Source organism: Pongo pygmaeus, chromosome 3 (genome assembly GCF_028885625.2).
Source record: "Pongo pygmaeus isolate AG05252 chromosome 3, NHGRI_mPonPyg2-v2.0_pri, whole genome shotgun sequence".
NCBI lineage: Eukaryota > Metazoa > Chordata > Mammalia > Primates > Hominidae > Pongo > Pongo pygmaeus.
In genome coordinates this window covers 607,840-629,368 of record NC_072376.2, presented here as the reverse complement: position 1 = coordinate 629,368, position 21,529 = coordinate 607,840, and the positions used below count along the sequence as shown (strand labels likewise).

The following is a 21,529-nucleotide window of genomic DNA, read 5'->3' as shown; positions in this document are numbered from 1 at the left end:
CAACATGACCCTCAGATGGTGCCACGTGAATCCACGCAATGTGACCCTGAGATAGCAGACGGTGCCACACAGATCCACACAACATGACCCTCAGATGGTGCCACGTGAATCCACGCAATGTGACCCTGAGACAGCAGATGGTGCCACACAGATCCACACAACATGACCCTCAGATGGTGCCACGTGAATCCACGCAATGTGACCCTGAGATAGCAGACGGTGCCACACAGATCCACACAACATGACCCTCAGATGGTGCCACGTGAATCCACGCAATGTGACCCTGAGATAGCAGACGGTGCCACACAGATCCACACAACATGACCCTCAGATGGTGCCCCATAGTCACACAGGCTATGGTTGATGAATGTTCAGCCTCACTTCTCTTGCCAGCTTTGTCTCTACCAGTTTCTTCCTGGATCTCAGACCTGACTCTGTCACTTCTCTCTGCCCCACACGTTTTCACAGCTCTTGCTTCACAAAGAAAGTATGGGAACAGCCACAGAGCCTTCCCACCTCCCTCGTGGCCTACGTTCCACCCAAGAACCTCACACTATTTGTCACCTTCTCTTCTTCATAGTCTCTCCCCATCCTGGGATTTAAGTGCACTCAGGACTCTGTAAAATGCTCTCTCAGCCCATTCGTCTTTTCTCTTTCACAGCTGCTCCTGGGTCCTCTGTCTTCCTGGCTGCGTCACTGGTCTCAGCAGGCACCTGGCTCCATTTCAGCTCTCCCAGCTGAGGTGGGCTGCCGTTACCATCCTTATGCCGACAGCCTCTCTCCTTCACCACTGGCCCCATTCACTCCCTGGTCCTTCCAGGCCTGTGCCAGATACACCCTTGGTCCCAGCACTGAGACCTTCACCCTGAGGCTTTGTGACTGCAGCCTCTTTGTGTCTCACCAGCCCCCACACCCTCAGGAGCGAGGGGAACAGCTCCTTAGAGGTCCAGAGCAGGCAGCCAGAATTGGGGCTTGGCCACCGCGGAGTTTCTGCCAGAAGCTATGCTCCTCTGAGCAGCTTGTTTTGAGTGAGGTTGCCCCTCGTTCCTCCTTCCCTGTACCTTGTCAGGCCTCTGTGAGCAGCTGGCCCAGCCCAGGGACTTCCCAGGAACATCTGCTCCAAACCCTGGCTTGCACTCTGCCCTCTGCCCTCCTCAGCTTCCCTGACACCACAGGGAATGTTTACTTTTTTGTAAATCTGCCATCAAGACTGCGAAGAGTCCCACATGGAAACATCCAGCCACTCTCCCACTGACACCTGCTCTCCTTTCCCCAGCATCTGGTCACTCTGCTGCCCATGCATGGATGGGCACTTGGTACCAGCCGGGCCACAACCACCTTGGTCCCAGCTTGGCTGGTGCAGCTTCCAGCCTCAGCAGCTCCCACCCTCTGCCCTTGGTGGCCCAACAGCCCGACCCCAGCTCAGCCTTCACTTCCTGAGATGACAGCCCTGCAAACTCCCCTCGGCCACAGGGATGGGCCCCTGGGCCTCCCCGTCTGACTGCCAGCTGCCCCACCCATTGTGAAATGCAGCCACACCATGGTGCGTCTATCGGTGAAGATTAACACGTGGCGCCCGCCAGCCCCCCGTCTCTCGTCTCTGGTGCCCTCTGGGCTCTGTGTCCCCTGTAGTGATGCTTGGCCGGGGGGTCCTTGCCTGTCTCTTCCTCTCCACTGTCCAGTCCCGGCTTCCCTGCTTCCCCAGAGCCTCCTGGTCAGACGTGCCAGGAGCCTTGCCTGGGAGCAGGAGGCAGCTGTGGACTCTCAGGCTCCTGGGAACCCCCTGCATTTGCTCTGCCTCTAGCAGGCCAGGGGCCTGTGTGTGCTCACATAGCCGAGCAGCTGGGCCTCGCTCTGGGGACTTCACACCCACTGTGGCTTCTCCAAAGCACCCCCAACTGCCCGAGCCCCACGCCTCCTCTGCCGTCTGTGCTCAGCGTGGCTGACAGCTGGTCCTGCTGCCCTCCTCCCTCTGTCTCTGGGTTCCCACCCGGCCCGTGTTCTCAACGCCCCTGCTCTGTCTAGCCTTGTAGAGACCACCACAGGACTGAGTCCAAGGGTCTTGACTGCTTGCTACGTGCAGGACCCCGTGATGAGGTGTTTTGGGGCAGGGGTCAGGAGACCTACCAGGGTCCCGGGACAGGCCTTTGGGATGGGTTCCCGTGACAGTCCCAGGGAGAGGAGCTGGAAGCGGGTGGAGGCTGAGGCTGCATGCACAGCACTGCGGGGTCCGTGGCTGTTCTGCTGGGGCTGGGCTCAGAAACCGCTGCACAGTCAGAGCCGGGGTGTGAGTCCTGCCCTGCCACTTGGTGGCCGTGGCCGAGCCCCACCAGCCCGCCAGGATTGTCCATCCCAGCTGCCCTTGCTGTGAACTCTTGCAGGTCTGATGAGCCACAAAGGGGTGATGGCAGGGCTGGTGGCTTCCCCCTCATCAGGTGTGGGCGGCGTCCCTGCCCGGGGTGCACAGTGGGGGACAGGGAAGGCCGTGCTGCCTCACAGGCCCACTCGCTCCTCCGTCTCTGCACCTGACCCGTGCTTCCTTCCTGCTAAAAGGCTTGTCTAGGGGCCGTGGACACCGGGTGGCTGGGCAGGGCCTCTCACCCGGCTGCCCCTTTGGCTTCTGACATGTTGGGAGGGATGGAGGGGGGCCTGGTGTCCACTTTCTGGGACCTGTGGTTCCTGAGCCCAAGGTTTTAGGGTTCACAATCCACGCCCAGGCCTGGGCCAGGCTCCAGGAAGGTTGTGCTCAGTCCTGAGTCCCAGCAGGGCCCCCCTTGTGCAGGCCCTGGGATCCGCCATGTCTCCCCAGGGGGCTGCCGTGACACACAACATGCGTAGTTGTGGGGTTCTGGGAGCAGACAGGGACTTGGAGCCATCAGCTGAAGCCCTGCACCTCCCAGAAGCTGGTCCCATGTGGCCTGGCACTGCCTGGGCTCCCTGTAGGCCCGAGAGAGTGAGCCCTGGGCAGCCCCTCCCTCCGTGGTAACTCCTGGGACAGACCCCTGGGGACAAGAGGGCCCACAGGCCAGGCTACTGCAGCCTTCACCCTGGGCTGGCACCCTCAGCTCCAGGAGGATGGATGCTCGCAGCTCAGGGAGGAGCTAGTTACCCGGGGCCTGCCGGCCCTGCAGACTCACAGCCCGCCTGTGCTCAGGAGCAGGCTGGTTTAGCCGCTGCAGCGCCCTTGCGAGGCAGACATCATTTCCCCAATGTAAACAGGGAGACAGGGCTCAGGTGGGCGAGACTCCAGGTGGCCCAGGTGTTGCATGCTGGCCACCCATACCCCGTCTGAGGGACTCTTGCACCACAGCCACCAGCTGCTCTCCTGAAACGGCCGGTGCAGCTCACACCCTCCAAAGAGGGTGCAGTGGGCCAGAATGAGGTGTGCTCTGCCTCAGTTTCCCCTTCTGTAAACTGAAACATGAACCCAGAAGCCACTTGGCAGTGCTTAGGGTGCTGAGATGCACTTCATGAGGATTTGCACTTCATGAAGATTTGCACTTCATGAAAATTTGCTTTTTTTTTGGCAATTTAGACTCAAGTTTCTGTTCCCTTAGTCTAAGATAACTAAGACTTCACAGAATGGAGGGGCAGACACCATGCTCAGCCCCTCGGAGTGGCACCAGCTACACTGGGCAGGGGAGAGGCCTTGGAGGTCAGTCCTGGGGCAGGTGCTGCCATGGCACTGGGGGTGGGGGTGGCAGGACCTGGAACAGCCCTGGGGAACAGGCCAGGCTAAGGGACAGACCTAGGACAGCCCAGCAGTTTGAAGGGGACCCGCAGAGCAGGGATGAGAGACCATCAGCCGGTTGGGGACAAAGGGGTGAAGGGGTGGTGGCAGCGGGGGACAAACTCCTGGGGGCAAGAAGGACACAGCCCGGGCTTGGGACAAACTCCTGGCAGTGAGAAGGACGCAGCCCAGGCTCGGGACAGGGTGGGGATGAGAAGTTGTCTTGGGGATTGTGTGCAGGAGGAAGGGAGAGAGGGAGGATGGCAGAAAAGGAGGGAGGAGGGTGGCAGGAGAGCGAGGGGAGGAGGGAGGAGGGAACGGGGGGAGGGAGGAGGCAGCTGGTGTCCACCCCAGGCCCCACCGCTGTGAAGTTTCCTGGCTTCCTGGTAACTCATGCTCCTGATGCACGATTGATTTGTGGGTGCCCCACTTCTTAGGAGGGAGGTGGAGATGAAGGTAACCCGGGGATTACTGAATCTAGGTCACTGCCTCGCTGCTTGCTTACTGCCATTGGGATAAGAGGATTGCCACTTCCGGCCTGGTGCGGTGGCTCACGCCTGTTATCCCAGCACTTTGGAAGTCCGAGGCAGGTGGATCACCTGAGGTCAGGAGTTCGAGACCAGCCTGACCAACATGACGAAACTCCGTCTCTATTAAAAATACAAAAATTAGCCAGGCATGGTGGCGGGTGCCTCTAGTCCTAGCTACTCAGGAAGCCAAGGCAGGAGAATCGCTTGAACCCGGGAGGCGGAGTTTGCAGTGAGCTGACATCGTGCCACTGTACTCCAGCCTGGTGACAGAGTGAGACTCCATCTCAAAAAAAAAAAAAGGATTGCCACTCCCTCTCCAGCTGCCTGGGAAGGAGGGACCACGCCTGCCCCTGGGCTGGCGGCCTGATGGGTAATTCCCAAGGCTCATCCAGCAAGAGCGGAGGCTGCCTGGGCCTCTTGCAGCCTCTTTAGCTGTGGGGACAGAAAAGGGGAGAGGAAGCTGGGACAGGTGCAGGACAGGGAGAAGGGGCTTCCCCACTCCCCTTCTTCCTCAGAGCCCCCTTGCCGGGCAGCTCCTCAGGGCCCTTCCAGGTCTCTGCTGGCCGCTGCCCTCACCCAGTCTGGCAGGCACCTCACACCGTCTTGTTCTCCAGTCCTGCCAGGACCGCCTCTGTCCTCGGGAAGCGTCTGCTCCAGCCCGTGCTTTGCATGGACAGGCCCTGCCCTTCCCTCCTTCGGTGACTCCAGTGAGCCTGTCTTGATTCTCAGTCTCTTGTCCCTGCCCAGTCCCACCCTGGACCGCTGTGCTCAGTGGCTACCAGGTTTGTTCTCCCCTGGTGGCCGGCGTGGGCTTCCATGGGATAAAGCTGCTTCTGCCACAGTGGGAGTTTGGGGTTCCCCTCGGCTCCCCCGCCCTGTGGGCGTCTGTACCACCTTCGACTGTGACCTCTTCTTCCCAAATCCCAAGGCAGGGCCTCCCTCCCAGCCCAGAGAGCTCTGAAGCCCCCATCTGGTCAGTCTTCCTGGAAGCCAGGGGTCCTCACTCGGATTACACGGTCCCCACCATGGGACGTGGATGCAGAATCAGGGGCACCCTGGTTTGAGCCTGAGTCTGCTTCAGCCGAGGCTCCTAGACTCAGGTCTAACCAACTCAGTGGCCATGCGATGTCAGCTTGAGCCAGAAGCTGAGTCGGAGAGGCAGGCGGCCAGGGCACAGTGCCGGGAGGGGGCTCTAGGTACTTGCTCCTCAGCACAGAACAAGCCTTGTGCCCTGACAAGAGGCCTTCCTGGAGGCCTGAGGATCCGAGCTGACCCTCAGACACCTGGGACAGGTGCAAGAGATGCACACAGCCACCTCCCTGATGTAATGCCCAACCTAGTTTTTACTAACCCTGTTTTTAGGCTTGTTTCCACCTGAATTGACTTTCCCTTAGCTAAGAGAACCAGACAGACTCCATCTTGGCTCTTTCACTAGCAGCCCCTTCCTCAAGGACTTAACTTGTGCAAGCTGACTCCCAGCACATCCAAGAATGCAATTAACTGATAAAATACTGTGGCGAGCAATATCCGCAATTCCGAGGAATTTGTCTGATTGATAACGCCCAAAGCCACAAGTCTATAACCTTGTAATAATCTTAAAGCCCCTGCACCCGAAACTGTTTACTTTCCTGTAACCATTTATCCTTTTAACTTTTTGCCTACTTTATTTCTGTAAAATTGTTTTAACTAGACCCCCCTTCCCTTTCTAAACCAAAGTATAAAAGAAAATCTAGCCCCTTCTTCAGGGCCGAGATAATTTTGAGCGTTAGCCGTCTCTCGGTCGCCGGCTAGTAAAGGACACTTAATTCGTCTCAAAGTGTGGCGTTTTCTCTAACTCGCCTGGGTACAACACCGAGGCTTCGCACAGACCCACCTCGGCCACGTCCTTGACGTTCACCATCTTCTTGGTCTGAGCCACGTGGCCCACGACCCCGACGTCCAGTGGGAAGACGATCTCGGAGTCGGGGGGCACCAGACAGTCCTCCAGGACGCTGTCCGGCTGCACGCTGAAGAGCCTGGTGGCCAGCTCGGCCACGCCGTTGCGCTGGCGGTACATGAAGAGGCTGCAGCGGTCGGCCTGCAGGAGGGTGCAGAGGCGCCGCAGGACCTTGAAGACCACGCGCTCCATGTTGATGCTCTCCTGCGCATCCTGCACCAGCTCCAGCAGCGCCGCGCTCTCCTCCACCTGGCAGAGCTCCCGGAGGCTGTCGCAGTCCGGCGGGCACCCGTGCTCGCAGGCCGCGGCCACATTCTCGGGGCTCAGTTTCTTCCCAAAGTACTGGTGGGCAAAATCGGGGTTCTGGTCGAGAAAGCTCCGGGCCTGCTCCTCACTGAGGCTCATGGTGGCTGCCTGTCCCTGGAGACGCTGCTACTCCAGGCACGCATGGACTCCCAGGAAACCCTGTCATCAGCAAAGTCTTTCTTAGTGAGATTAGGAACCCCGGGGGGAGTCCGCTGACTCACTCCTACAAATAGGGGCCTGCGCTCCCTCTCCTCGGACCCCGGGACTTCCCACCTTCCAGGAAAACCAGACCCCGTGGAATGAAGGCTGGGAGTAACTGTTGGGGGATCTCCTGCCTGTTGCAGGGGTCATGGGTGGCTGGGCGCAGGCATTTGGCTTCCAGTGGACCAGGCCTTGAGAACTAATCCCCTGAGGAGGTTATCCCATACACAGCATGAGGCTTTCTGCCGGCGGAGCTGCCTGAGGGTTTGGGTTGGTCCCACAGGTGGCCCCAGGCCATCCTGGGAGCCCACCTGGGTTCGGGTGTGGTGGGGAGGTGGTGGGGCACTGGCCCTGCCTCCAGGAGACGCAGTTCACCCCTGTGCAGGAGACAGGGCCAGGTAATCACACCAGGACCCAAATGCCCAGAGGCCAACAAGGGGACCCTGGACGTGGAGGTGGGACCACATCCACCTTCCCCCACACTCTGAGGGATCCAGAGTCGCTAGTCAGCCTTTACCTGCTGTCAGGCCCCGGCTGGGACAAGCTTTGGGGTGACGCCGCTCTGAGGCCACATGGCTGTCGGTGGCAGAAGGACCTGAATGTTGGGGGCTGCCTGGCAACAAAGCCCGGCCTCTCCTCTCCGCTGTCACCGCAGCAAGCCCTGCCTGCTCCCATAGGCCTCTCGGCTCCTGGGCCAGCTCCCCGCGGGCCAGCAGGGGTGATGTGGTGGGAAGCACCTTGGCTGGGTCTGGCACGGGCGCCGGCCTGGCAGGCGGGTGGCAGTGTTCCCGACTTCCCTGAATATAAAAACGCTGATTGCCGCTTTCCAGGCACCTTTGTGCTGCCAGATCCTGGGCTTAAGGTTTCTTGCCATCTTTTCCAGTTTGTCTGTCCATGTTCTCACCGTACTTTTAACCAAGTTGCAAGGTTTTCATGTGGTTCTTTTACTGCACTCAGCTGGTAGACGTGTGTGCACGCATGCATGAGTGTGCACATACGTGTGTGCAAGGAGTGTGAGTGTGCGCACGTGTAGGTGTATGTGTTCGTGTGTGAGCACGTGTGCATGACAGCCAGGTACCCTCTGGAGCGCAGAGTTCTCTCAGCACGAGGCCAGGCCCCGGGGAAGCTTCTGCGAGGGCCCTGGGCTGCACGGCTGCAACTGCCTGTCTCGGAGGCTGCTCTAAGGGCAGCATCTGCGCCGTCCACAGTGGGCCCAGCTGGGCGTGTGACGTGTGCCCTTGTGCCATGATGTTCCTGCCTCCGCTTAGTCACAAAGTCACTTCCTTTCAAGGATCTGCTGAGAGGCTTCCCCTTTTTCCTCAAACTAGTGAATTCTCACTGGGGACGGGGGAGTGGGGATGCGGGTGGGGGGAGGGGTTGCGGGGCCGCTGCAGTGCTTGGGTTTGGGGCCAGGGTGGAGGGTCGCCTGCTTTGCATTCAGTCCCAGAACAGCCTCCAGAGCCTGCCGGGTGCATTTCCCAGCTCCCAGGGATGAGCTCACATTGCACCTGGATGTGAGGATGGTGGCCGGGCTGAGTCTTCAGGTCCTTGGTTGCTTCAGGTCCTCGGTTGCCCCACCCTGAGGTCTATGCACGCGCAGCCCCTCCCCACCTCCTTCTTCCTCTGCAGGCTCTTTCCCGTCCCCCAGTTCTTCACAACCCCCTTCTGGATGCCCCCACTTTGCCCCTTGAGTGCGTGGCAGGTGCTAGTGCCCTCGATGAAGACGGGTGCAGACGACACGCCACAGAGGACCACGGTCCCCACCTGGCAAAGGTTGGGGGGAGGGTCCACAGGAGCTGGGCAGGGGGCTGTCTGGAAGGGGGTCCTCACCGTTTGGTACCTGTGGCTCCTGTCGGGCAGTCTCAGGCTCCCTCCAGATGTGAGGGCGGCACCTGCTCCTGCTCAGATCTGAATACAGATGGGCCTTTGTCCTCAAGCCGAGGATGTTTCTGTGTATAATGAGGAGATGCGGAGCAGGAGGCAGAGCCTGTGTTCCTCTGTTGGTTGGGGGCGGTTGGTGCCTAGCAGGATGATCCCGCTCCCACCAGTGGCACGACCACCTGCTCCATGGTGTTTATTTTTGCTTTTTCATAAAGAGGCCCCAGGGCTCCTCTGCCTCCACTCAACAGGACCTCTTCATCCATTTACCTCCTTGTAGCCCTGGAAGTGCCATGTTGAAACTCCGGACACCCGCCCCTCATCCATAAAAGACTTGGTCCCTGTTCTCACGAGGCCTATAATCTAACGAGGGCAACAGAAGTTTATTTTAAAAATCCCACAAATGCATGGAAAACACTCACTGTGCCCAGGGCCAAGGCTGATGGAGATGCCGGGTGTCCGTGGGTTGGGAAGCCACATGGAGGGGATGATGGCGCAGAGAGCAGGGGGAGCTGGTGTGACGCGAGGCAGCCCTGGCCAGTGGGGGATCCAGTCTGTCTCACTTTAGGGTGGGACAGGTTGAGGTGCAGCCTGGAGGAGGCGCAGGCACCACCTCCTCGCAGCTGGCGACCCTTACGTGTGTGTGCCCTGCATGTGGGTCACACCAGCGTGGGGAGACTCCTGCTGCCGTGGGGTGGAGGGGCTTAAATCTCAGCTCCAGATGGATACTCCTCAGTGGGCAGAAACCATCGCTCATCCTTCAGGACGCGTCTGACACGGGGCGTCAGAACGTGTTTTGCTTTGTGCGTCTGTGGGGCTTTGTGCGTCTGTGGGTCTCAGTTTCTCAATCTCTTGGTGCATCTTGGGTCTCGGTCTCAGTGCTGGACCCAGGGAGCATTCTGTCCTTGTTTATGAGGTTCTTGGTTGATGAGGAGACAGAAAGTGAGCTCATGTCTCTGTAGGGAAAAGAAAGAGAGATCAGACTGTTACTGTGTCTATGTAGAAAGGAAAGACATAAGAGACTCTATTTTGAAAAAGACCTGTACTTTAAATAATTGCTTTGCTGAGATGTTGTTAATTTGTAGCTTTGCCCCAGCCACTTTGACCCAACCTGGAGCTCATAAAAACATGTGTTGTATGAAATCAAGGTTTAAGGGATCTAGGGCTGTGCAGGACGTGCCTTGTTAACAAAATGTTTACAAGCAGTATGCTTGGTAAAAGTCATTGCCATTCTCTAGTCTCAATAAACCAGGGGCACAATGCACTGTGGAAAGCCGCAGGGACCTCTGCCCTTGAAAGCGGGGTATTGTCCAAGGTTTCTCCCCATGTGATAGTCTGAAATATGGCCTCGTGGGTTGAGAAAGACCTGACTGTCCCCCAGCCCGACACCCGTAAAGGTCTGTGCTGAGGTGGATTAGTAAAAGAGGAAAGCCTCTTGCAGTTGAGATAGAGGAAGGCCACTGTCTCCTGCCTGCCCCTGGGAACTGAATGTCTTGGTATAAAACCCGATTGTACATTTGTTCAATTCTGAGATAAGAGAAAAACCGCCCTATGGTGGGAGGTGAGACATGTTTGCAGCAATGCTGCCTTGTTATTCTTTACTCCACTGAGATGTTTGAGTGGAGAGAAACAAATCTGGCCTACGTGCACGTCCAGGCATAGTACCTTCCCTTGAACTTAATTATGACATAGATTCTTTTGCTCACGTTTGTTGCTGACTTTCTTCCTATTATCACCCTGCCTTCCTACTACATTCCTTTTTGCTGAAATAATGACGATAATAATCAATAAAAACTGAGGAAACTCAGAGACCGGTGTCAGTGCAGGTCCTTGGTATGGGTCCCTGGGCCCACTGTTGTTTCTCTATACTTTGTCTCTGTGTCTTACTTCTTTTCTCAGTCTCTCGTCCCACCCGACTAGAAATACCCACAGGTGTGGAGGGGCAGGCCACCCCTTCACGTCTCCATCACGATGTCTCTGGGCTACATTCTGCTGAGTCCTTCCCTTGTTCTGTCATTTCACCTCTTTTCTGCAAACGTTTTTTTCAATCATGTAAATGCTTCTTTTCTAGTGGCTGGGACTGTCTGAGGTCTCCATAACCAACCCAGGTTCCTCGGGGCTGTCCACTTGACCTGGTCAGAGGGGCCTCGTCCTGGTGCAGCCTTCAGGGGGCTCCCAGGTGGCCACTCTTGCTCAACTCTTGGGGTTTTGTGCCGTGCGTGCGAAGCTTAGTCCTCAGCCAAAGCCCCATGTGGCCCTGTACAGATCGTTGGAGCCTGTCGTGTGCACAGATTCCTCCTCGGCAGCAATCTTCCCTGCAAACTGTGGCCACCGCTGCCTCCCCAGGGCCAATCTGTCTTCCAAGCTTCATAAGATCTCAAAACAGTAATTCATTTTTGTCTCCCAGTTTTCCATAACAACACATAAATAATTGCTATCATAAATTAGTAGAGCCTCATGTAAGGTAATCCCTAATGTGTCTACACAGTGCTCTGCAGATTTTCAAAATAATGAAGATGTTTTCGTGTGAATGGGGTGCCCTTGTGTTGTGCACAACCTGAGCAACTGTGCATCTTAGCCTTGTAGTAGCCCAGAGAGGCTTTGACTTCCCATGTTAGATGGATCGCGAAACTCTGAAGCAAGCATCTCATGATTAGGAGAACTATTGTAGTTTTGCAGAGTCTTTTAAAAAATTATTTTCTCCTCTATTATCCCATAGTGATCATCAATAAAATATTTAAAATGTAGATGGTGTGGGTAAGAATGTTAGAATGGCAACTCTCTGGGCCGGGCTTGGTGGCTCACGCCTGTAATCCCAGCACTTTGGGAGGCCGAGGCAGGCGGATCACGAGGTCAGGAGATCCAGACCATCCTGGTTAACATAGTGAAACACTGTCTTTACTAAAAAATAGAAAAAATTAGCCGGGCGTGGTGGTGGAGCGTGGTGGCGGGCTCCTGTAGTCCCAGCTACTTGGGAGGCTGGGGCAGGAGAATGGCGTGAACCCAGGAGGCGGAGCTTGCAGTGAGCCGAGATCGCACCACTGCACTCCAGCCTGGGTGACAGAGCGAGACTCCGTCCCAAAAAAAAAAAAAAGAATGGCAACTCTCTGGAGAAACAATCACTGAACTGGTAGAAAGGAATGAAATTATAAAGAACAGTTGAACAGAAGAGGATTACCAGCAGATGAGAGCTATGGCTGCCTGATTTAAAGGGGCAGGGGAGGCCCACCAAAAAGGCCACAGGCCAGCCTGGCCAACACGGTGAAACCCTGTCTCTACTAAAAATACAGAAATTGGTTGGGTGTGGTGGTGGGTGCCTGTAATCCCAGCACTTTGGGAGGCCGAGGTGGGTGGATCACCTGAGGACAGGAGTTCGAGACCATCCTGGCCAACGTGGTGAAATCCAGTCTCTACTAAAAATACAAAAATTGGTTGGGTGTGGTGGTGGGTGCCTGTAATCCCAACTACTTGGGTGGCTCAGGCACAAGAGTAGCCTGAACCCAGGAAGTGGAGGTTGCAGTGAGCTGAGATCACACCACTGCACTCCAGCCTGGGCAATAGAGTGAGACTCTGTCTCAAAAAAAAAAAAAAAAAAAAAAAAGCCACAGGAAGGTACCCTGTGAGACACACTGATTCACCCCGTAGCTCCAGAGGACCAAGAGATTCAGACCCTGGGGCTGGTGTCGGTTGGGACTCCCCAGGAAGCAGACGCTGGCAAGCAGGTTCACTGTTGATATGTTTGGATATGGGTCCCCTCCAAGCCTCATGTTAAAATGTGATCCCTGATGTTGGAGGTGGGGCCTGGTGGGAGGTGATTGGGTCATGGAGGTGGATCCCTCACGAACAGCTGGTGCCCCTCTTGTGGGGCTGAGTTCTCCCTCTCACCTCCTGTGAGCTCAGGTTGTTAGAGCCTGGCCCCCACCCCCCTCTTTTTCCACTCTGGCATGCTGGGTCTCCTTCACCTCGCCCACAAGTGGAAGCTCCTGAAGCTGTCACCAGAAGCAGACCCTGGTGCCAGACTTCCTGTACAGCCTGCAGAACCGTGAGCCAGAGAAATCTCTTTCTTTACAAATGACCCAGCCCCAGGTGATTCTTTACAGCAACACAGCTGGACTAAGACAGCATGCCCTGGACTCAGCCTGGACTCCTGACTGATGCCCTGGACTCAGCCTCAGGGGAGGACTCTAGAGACCTCCCAATACCATGAACCGGCATCAACCCACGGGCACGAGTCCAGGGAGACAGAACATGCACACAACCAGTTATGAAAGCAACTTTATTACTCACAGGCAGGCAGCAGGGAACAGCAGAAGCCTAGGATCCATGGTGAGCGGCTCCCTGAGGCTCGGGAAAACTGCCTAGAACGAATGGAGCCTTGTCTATGTGTGCCCCGCTTCACACCACAGCTGAGGGATCCCAAGGGTGCACTCTGCTCTGGGTTCCATAGCCAGGGGTGACTCGCGGGGCTACAGTGTGCGGGACATCCTGCCCTAGGAGGCACAGGAGCAGAGCCAGGGCTGTCCGGCTGGTCTTTCCCTAGACCAGGTGGTTGCATTCCTGGCACATTCTTCAGGTATTCTCGTGAACTACGCATGAGAAGGGAGGGGCTTGTTCATTCCAAGGCCACCTGGGACTTGTCCTGCAGATGCCAAGACAGAATAGGAAGTGGATTTATGGGATGGGGGCTCCCTTGGAGGGGTAGAAGGGAGATGAAGGAGGAGCAGGTGGGGAACCCCAGGTAGAGGTGTGGTTGTGGCACCTGTGGAAGGAGAGGGAAGGAAGGTGGCTGGGCAGGACCAGCCTCAGACTGAAGTTCAAGACCGTACTAGCCAGGCTCGGAGGAGCCCTGGGGAAAGAACGCCTTTCGGGGAAGCCCCTGCGCATGGAACGTTCTGAGTCTAGCACCTGCCATTGCCCAAACTGGACTTCCAGCCTTTGGTACCTCATGTGAGGAGCTCAGGAGCTGCTGCTCCACCCTAACAACAAGTCAGCTGAGCAGACTGAAAATCAACAATTCTTCCCACACCCAAAACAGCTTGAAATGTGAAGGTACCTGGTATGCCCAAGACTTGAGGGGCTGGCAGGCGCTGGCCTGTCAATGACAGGGGCCGTGGTTTGCCAGAGCAGAGACGCATCCATGGAAACCACCTCAGGAGCCTGTTCCAGGGCGGGGAAACCTGAACTGTAGCTGATATATCCCTGGAGGCTCAGTGTGGGCAACTCCAAACTCCTCCAGGGGGACCCAGTCATGGCGGACACCACTGGGGGACCCAGTCATGGCAGACACCACATGGGGGGACCCACTCATGGCGGACACCATGGGGGGACCCACTCATGGCAGATACCACATGGGGGGGGACCCAGTCATGGCGATCACCACAGGGAGACCCAGTCATGGGGGACACATGGGGGACACCACACGTGTGTGAGTTTTACCCCAGGAGTTCTACCACATTCTCACAGTGAATATCAGAGAAAAATCTCATTCTGCAGGTAGTAGGATGGAAAATGGAATCATTTTGAAACACACTAGACCATTCTGTCCTTAACAAGAGCTGCCCTCAGGAGAAACTGTTCAGCTAGAGTATAACCTGCTGGGGGAAGAGAAATATCCAACTTCCGCCCCCTCGAGCCATCCTGTCCCACCTAAGAAGGTGAGGGGTGGGCGGCTGAGAAACCCTTGCGAAGTTCACAGCCCATTGCACAGGTTCACTAAAGACTGAGGCCTGGTTAGAAGGTTCTAGAATGCTTCCCCTCCCCCCACATCTTACAACCGCATCACTAAAGGCATCTGTATGGCAGGTCTTTATACTCTGCACATCATGTCTGGCTATCAAGAAAATATTACAAGACATACTAAAAGGAAAAAAAAAAAAAAACCCCACACCAGAATTTGAGGAGCCAGAACAACCATTAAAACCAGACATGGCAGTTATGTTGGAATTATCAGACAAGGAATTTAAAACAGCAATGACTAAGATGCCAAGAGCTCTAGTGGGTAAAGGAGACAGCACACAGAACAGATGGACAATGTAAGCAGACAGATGGAAAGTCTAGGAAGGAACCAAAAAGAAACATAAAGATAGAAAACACGGCAACAGAAATGAAGACCGCCTTTGATAGGCTCATTAGTAGACTGGACACAGCTGAGGAAAAAGCCTCTGAGCTTGAGGATAGCTCAATAGAAATTTCCAAAAGTGAAAGGCAAAGAGAACAATCACTAAAAAACAAACAAAAAAAACAGAACAGAATATCCAAAAGCTGTAGGACACCCATAATACCAGAAGCAGAAGAAAGGAAGGAAGGAAGGAAGGAAGGAAGGAAGGGACAACAAAAAAACTGAAACAATAATGACTGAGGATTCCTCCAAATTAATGTCAGACACCAAACCACAGATCCAGGAAGCTCAGGGAACACCAAGCAGGATAAATGCCAAAACAAAACAAAACAAAACAAAAAACACTGCCCCCAAAGAAAACAAACAAGTAAACAAAATGACACCTAGGCATCTCATATTTAAACTACATAAAATCAAACATGAACAAATTTTGAAAGAAGCCAGAAAAAAACCTCCCAACACCAACACCTTGCCTGTAGAGGAACAAAGGTAAGAACGACACCACCTTCTCTCAGGAACCATGTGTCTGAGTCCATTTTCTGCCACTAAAACAATGCCACACAGATGGGGTAAATTATCAGGAAGTTTATTTGGCTCACAGTTCTGGGAGCTGGGAAGTCCAGGAGCTGGGTGCTGGCATCTGGCCAGGGTCAGTCTATGGTGAGGGGCAGAGCAGGGACGCAAGCAGGGGAGACAGAGAGGAAATCAGCCTGAACTCATCCTTTTATCAGGAGCCCACTCCCAAGACAATGCACCCACTCCTGAGATAATGGCACTAATCCGTTCATGAGGGTGAAGCCCTCAGGAGCTAATCGCCTCTCAGGGGTCCCATCTCTCAATATTGTCTCAATGGCAATTAAATTTCAACAGGACTTTTCGAGGGGACATCCGAACAACAGCACCACGCAGCAGGAAGAGAGCGGAGTGAGATATTTAAAGTGTTGAGAGAAAAAAACCCACCACGCTAAAATTGTGCACCCCATGAAATTATCCTTCAAAAGTGAAGGAGAAATAAAGACTTTTTCAGGAAAACAAAAATTGAGGGAATTTGTCGTCAGTAGATTTGCCTTGCAAAAATCTTGAAAGAAGCTTTTTAGAGAGAGGAAAGTAATATAGATCAGAAGCTCAAATCCACATAAAGAAAGGAGTAACACCAAAGAAGGAACAGTGAGGTAAAATAAAATTTTTAATATTCTTATTCTTAGCTGATCTGACAGATAACAGCTCTAAATAATAACAATGCATTCAATTATGTATGGTTCCTTATGTATCTTGCGTGTGTCTTATATGTACATATATGCTTATGTATGCTTAGACATGACGGAAACAAATGGCATTAATCATGCAAAGGACACAAAGAAGGAGTTAAGATTATGTTGTTGCTGTAAGGAACTCATGTCATGTGTGAAGCAGTGGAGTGTTTGAAAGTAGACTGGGATTAATTGGGGATGATATTGCAAATTCTAGTGCAATCACTAACTGATATTCTAAGAAAGGAGAGAAATGGAACTGAGCATATAAGATGCTCAATTAAAATCACAGAAGGCAGAAAAAGAGTGGGAAAAAACAGGATAAAAAGAACAAGGGCAACAAACAGAAAACCGTAACAAAATGGCAGATATTAATCCAATTATATGAATAATTACTTTGAACATCAATGGTCTAAATGCAACAATTAAAAAAACAGATTTTTGGCAGGGCGCGGTGGCTCACGCCTGTAATCCCAGCACTTTGGGAGGCTGAGGCAGGCAGACCACAAGGTCGAGAGATCAAGACCATCCTGGCCAACATGGTGAAACCCTGTCTCTACTAAAAAAATAAAAATAAAAATTAGCCGGGCATGGTGGCACGCACCTGTAGTCCCAGCTACTCAGGAGGCTGAAGCAGAAGAATATTTTGAACCCAGGAGGCAGAGGTTGCAGTGAGCCGAGATGGCACCGCTGCACTCCAGCCTGGCCACAGAGCGAGACTCCGAAAAACAAAACAAAACAAAAAAACAGAGATTTTTAAATCAGAGTGGATAAAAAATGATACCCAACTATATATTGTCTACAAGAAACACACTTTACAGTTAGATACATATAGACTAAAAGTAAATGAGTGGAAAAAAAGACACCGTGTTTACACTGATGGAAAGAAAGCAGGAGTAGCTATTTTAACTTCAGACAAGGCGGACTTCAGAGCAAAGAAAGCTACCATGGATGAAGAGAAAGCATTCCATAATGATAAAGGGGTCGAGTTGTTCAAGAAGACATAACAATCCTTAAGGGATATGAATCAAACCGTGTGAGGCAAAAACTGCAAGGAGAAAGCTATGAATCCCCGATCATGGTTGGAGACTTTAACACGCTCAGTCAGATATGACTCAATTGTCTCCCCAAAAGTTTATTTATTATACCTTGACCTCAAATGTGACTGTTTGCAGAAAAGGCTTTTAGGAGGTAATTGAGGTGCAATGAGATCACAAGGGTGGGGTCCTAATTCAATACCACTGGTGGGTTTCTAAAAAGAGGATGAGATCCTCCACCACACATGTATCACAGAAAGGCCACGTGAGGATACAGCGAGAAGGTGGCTGTCTGTAAGCCAGGAAGAAAGCCCTCACCAGAAACTGACCGTGCTGGCACCCTGATTTTGGACTCCCAGCCTCCAGAACTATGAGAAATAAGTGTCTGCTGTTTCAGAGACCGGGTCAGTGTGGTATTTTGTTATGGCAGCCTGAGCAGAATGAGACAACTCCAATTCTGCTGAGTGGGTGGTGGGGATGCCTGGAGGCCACGGCCCCACTCCTCAGTGTGGGTCTCTAGAGGGGAGGTCTGAGCAGGCACCATGGCAGCTAGTCCATGCCTCGGGCCACACAGTCCGACTTCTCCATCCACGTTGGGGAAGGAGCTCCTCATGGTTCCTGGGGCCTGTCCCCCTGAGAGAAGGCTTTGCACAGTTAGTGGGGCACACCACAGCCTCCAGCCCTGCAGCTGGCCTCCATCATTGCTTCTTACTGGGCCATGACAGGGGCTCCCTTCTTCCTCCATCCTCGCTTTTCACCTCCTCTCCCTTGACTATCACTTCTGTAGGTCTTGGGGGCTTCCCTGGCTACGTGAGGAGACTGAACCCCTAATGATCACACTCTTACTGGGTTAGGGGTGGCTGCACCTGCCCAAGCACAGTGATGCAGGACAAGGGCACCCTGAGGTTGGCCTGGCCCCACGAGGTCCCTTCTTGCCTGTGTGCAGCTGCCCCACATCCCCCGCTGCTCAGGGCCAGCTTCTCCACCAAGACAGCCACTCCTCTCCTGCCTCAACCCTGGACACCAGAGTGCCAGTTCCTGGCAGCAAGGACCTGAGTCGTGGCCCCTGTTAACAGCGTGCCCCCTTAGGAGATGAGGACTCCCAGCCTTGCCAGCCAGTGTTTCAGGGTCAGCAAGCACCAGGCCCCAAGGGTCACCGGGGGGGAGGGGAGTAGAGAGCACCCCCACTTCTGCCTCTTGGTTCCAGGCTCATGCTGGTCTTCCTGGCAGTGTCAGATGTCACACGGCACCCTGGGTTTCACATACCTGCAAGGTGGTGTACTGTTACCCGGGTTCCTGGCCCCCATCACACAGGGCTGACTCCAAGGGGGGCTTCGGCTGTGCCTCCAGCAACCGACCCTCCGGTACCTCTCGGTCCAGAAGCTTCTCTATAGCAGGGCGGCTGATGCAGCCAGGAGTCCCTTCACCCCAGCCCTGCCTTGGCTGAGCAATTAAATGCCCTGGGGCATTGCCACTCACAACTGGGGCCTGCGCTGGCCACTCAGCCTGGCCGCCCTTTCTCAGGGGAGATGAGTACCTCTCTTCAGGGGCCCCTCGGGCTCTCACGGTTGGCATCTGCCCTCAGTTTCCTGTTGCTCTTCCGCCAGCATCCACCACCTGGCGATGCCCAGCCACCCTCTGCCCCATGCCTCCCCAATGCCTGAGCCACAGCCCCTGCCAGGACCTTCCCTCAACTGGTTGCTCTCCAGGTGGCCGCTGGTGCCACTTTGTCCCAGGAGCTACACCTGCCTCATTCTAGCTGCGGTGCTCACTGCTAGATCACAACGGAGCCAGGCTTCCTATGCTCTGGCATTTTAATGCCACCTCATCAGAGTAAGGCAGGACCCAGGTGGCTTCCCCACAGAGTTAACCCTGGAGGGAGGCACCGGCGTGATTCAGACAGAGCCCAGAACCCAGGAAGGAGTCTTCGCCCAGCCACAGAGGGCAAAGACACAGCCTGGGAGGGGCTCTTGGAGAAAGGAATCGGCAGCTTATCTGACACGGATGCACTTGGGAATAAAGAAACGAATACTATGCATTAGTGTTAGCTGGGACTATAGGCGTGCGCCATCACACCCAGCTAATTTTTGTATTTTTAGTAGAAACAAGGTTTCGTTTCACCATATTGCCCAGGCTGGTCTTGAACTCCTGGCCTCAAGTGATCTGCCCGCTTTGGCCTCCCAAAGTGCTGGGATTACAGGCATGAGCCACTGTGCCCAGCCCAGCATAAAGCTCTCAAATGGAAATAGCATTCCGGAGAAAGACAAGCACCTGCTCCCCCGACAGTTCACACCCAGCCTCCACGTGCGGGTGAAGGCGTGACCGAGAAAGACCAGCACCTGCTCCCCCGACACTTCACACCCAGCCTCCACGTGCAGATGAAGGCGTGACCGAGAAAGACGAGCACCTGCTCCCCCGACACTTCACACCCAGCCTCCACGTGCAGACGAAGGCGTGACCGAGAAAGACCAGCACCTGCTCCCCCGACAGTTCACACCCAGCCTCCACGTGCAGGTGAAGGCGTGACAGAGAAAGACCAGCACCTCCTCCCCCGACACTTCACACCCAGCCTCCACGTGCAGATGAAGGCGCGACTGAGAAAGACCAGCACCTGCTCCCCCGACACTTCACACCCAGCCTCCACGTGCAGACGAAGGCGTAATGCTTTCCTCACTTTCTGACGGTGCACAGGTTTTGCTTGTGTAGTCTCTCCCCTTAGATGGTCCTAGGGCCACTGTCTCCCAGGTTCCTGGTCTCTGCCTCAGCCGCCTCTGCCTGGCTCACCTGGGTCCATGTGGTGCCACCTGGTGCTGACCCGTCACGGGGGCTGGGAGGGCACCATCTCCCTCTTGGCTGTTCTTTTCTGCCACTTCTAGACGGGGGTGAAATGCCGCCCTGCAAGCGGCCGAGAGCACACGTGCTGAGCAACCCGCTGCGTCTCTTTGCAGCTTGTCACAAGCCAGGTGTCAGACACTAACGCTGTTCTTGGCTTTGCTGACAATTCTTCCCTGAATCACTACTGCCTGGAATTGTATCTCCTTAATAAATGATTCACGCTTAACCCTTGCCCCAGGCTGTTTTCTAGGCAGTCCTGGAGTATCAGCTATCTTTTGCTGCATAGCAAACTGCTCCCAAATTTAGTGGGTTAAACAATTTTATTTGCTCATGATTCTGTGGGTCAGGCTTTTGGGCTGGGCTCAGCTGGGCAGTTCTCTGCGGTTACTGTGCAGCTTGGTCATCTGGCAGCTGACCTGGGCTGGATGTGGCAACGCCTCTCATGAGCCTGGCAGCTGGCGCCCGCCTCTGACTGGTTGGTCCAGGAGGCCTCAGTTGCTCCACGCAGCTGTTGCTACTCCAGAGGGCTAGACCTGGCTGCCTCACAGCCTTCAGGCAAGGTTCTGCAAGGCAGGAGCAGAAGCTGAGCGGCCTGGAGGCCTTCCCTGGGATGGTCCCTCCTGGCTCCTCTGCCACTCTCTGTGGGTCAAGGTAAGTCACAGCCCAGCCTGGATTCAAGGGGCAGAGAAAAGTCTTCACCTCTTGATAACAGCAGCAGAGTCTCATTGCAGAGGCACAAGGCGAAGAAGGGAGGGACTGTGCCATCTTCACAGACGTCCTGCGATGACAGTCTGAGACAACCACCATAACACTGTCCCTAATGTTACTTTGGAAGACAGGAAACAGGAATCTGGAGCCTAAATTCCGGGGAGGGAGAGATGAACTTGTCATTGTTATTTAGATGATGTGACTGAATATCTGGGGGAAGGAGAAGGAGTCCCTTGACACAGCATTAGGATGATCAGCGAAGCTTTAATTTTAATTTTTTCCATCAGCAAGGGAGCCGGGTCCTCAGCTGCACGGATGATGTTGATACTCAGCACCTGCAATGAGACGTTCATCCCCTGTGTCTCCCTCTCTCCCATCCCTCCTGGCTTACACTATTACCCTGTCACCACTTTGAGGGTTTTGCTGCATCAACAGCTCTCTCTGGGTGGGTCGCCTCCCCTCGACACAAAGGTGCTCAGACGCCCTCCCGCAATGCTCACTGCTAAGCTCAGGGGCTCTGTGTTCCCGTGACCCCCTTCTGCACCTTCCTCTTGCTCTTCATTGACTCTGCCTCAGGCTCCACCCTCACACCCCCACCTGAGCCTGAAGGGGCAGGGCTCCTCCACGCCAAACTCCCTCCTCAACAGTCTCACCAGGACCCGTGTGCTGTACCTGCAAAACAGGGCACATCCCATCTTCCATGTGTCAATCATCTTCCATGTGTCAATCATCTTCATGTGTCAATCATCTTCATGTGTCAATCATCTTCCTTGTGTCAATCATTTACCATGTGTCAATCATCTACCCTGTGTCAATCTTCCATGGGTCAATAACATATTTCTGGCTTTTTTATGTTCTGTCAGTTTGGAACTTCCCACTCTGGTCTTTTTTGCCTCTTAGAATTAATTAATGGAATTCCTATACCTGGCCTTAAAACCTGCCAGTTAGCTGGGGGTGTGGTGTGTGCCTGTGGTCCCAGCTGCTTGGGAGCTGAGGCAGG

General features: G+C 54.4%; 1 protein-coding gene across 2 annotated transcripts in view; it reads right to left on the bottom strand.

Annotated features, from left to right (window-relative positions):
* PDE6B (phosphodiesterase 6B) overlaps positions 1–7,617 on the bottom strand; it is a 45,725-nt gene extending 38,108 nt beyond the window's left edge. For both annotated transcript variants that reach the window (XM_054485695.2, XM_054485694.1), the window contains exons 1-2: positions 7,221–7,617; positions 6,134–6,661 (exon numbers count right to left, since the gene is read on the bottom strand). In XM_054485695.2, the coding sequence (XP_054341670.1) occupies positions 6,134–6,601 (468 nt within the window). In that variant the 5' untranslated portion in view covers positions 6,602–6,661; positions 7,221–7,617. The remainder of the gene's footprint in view (positions 1–6,133; positions 6,662–7,220) is intronic.
* Between the last annotated feature and the right edge of the window lie 13,912 nt (positions 7,618–21,529).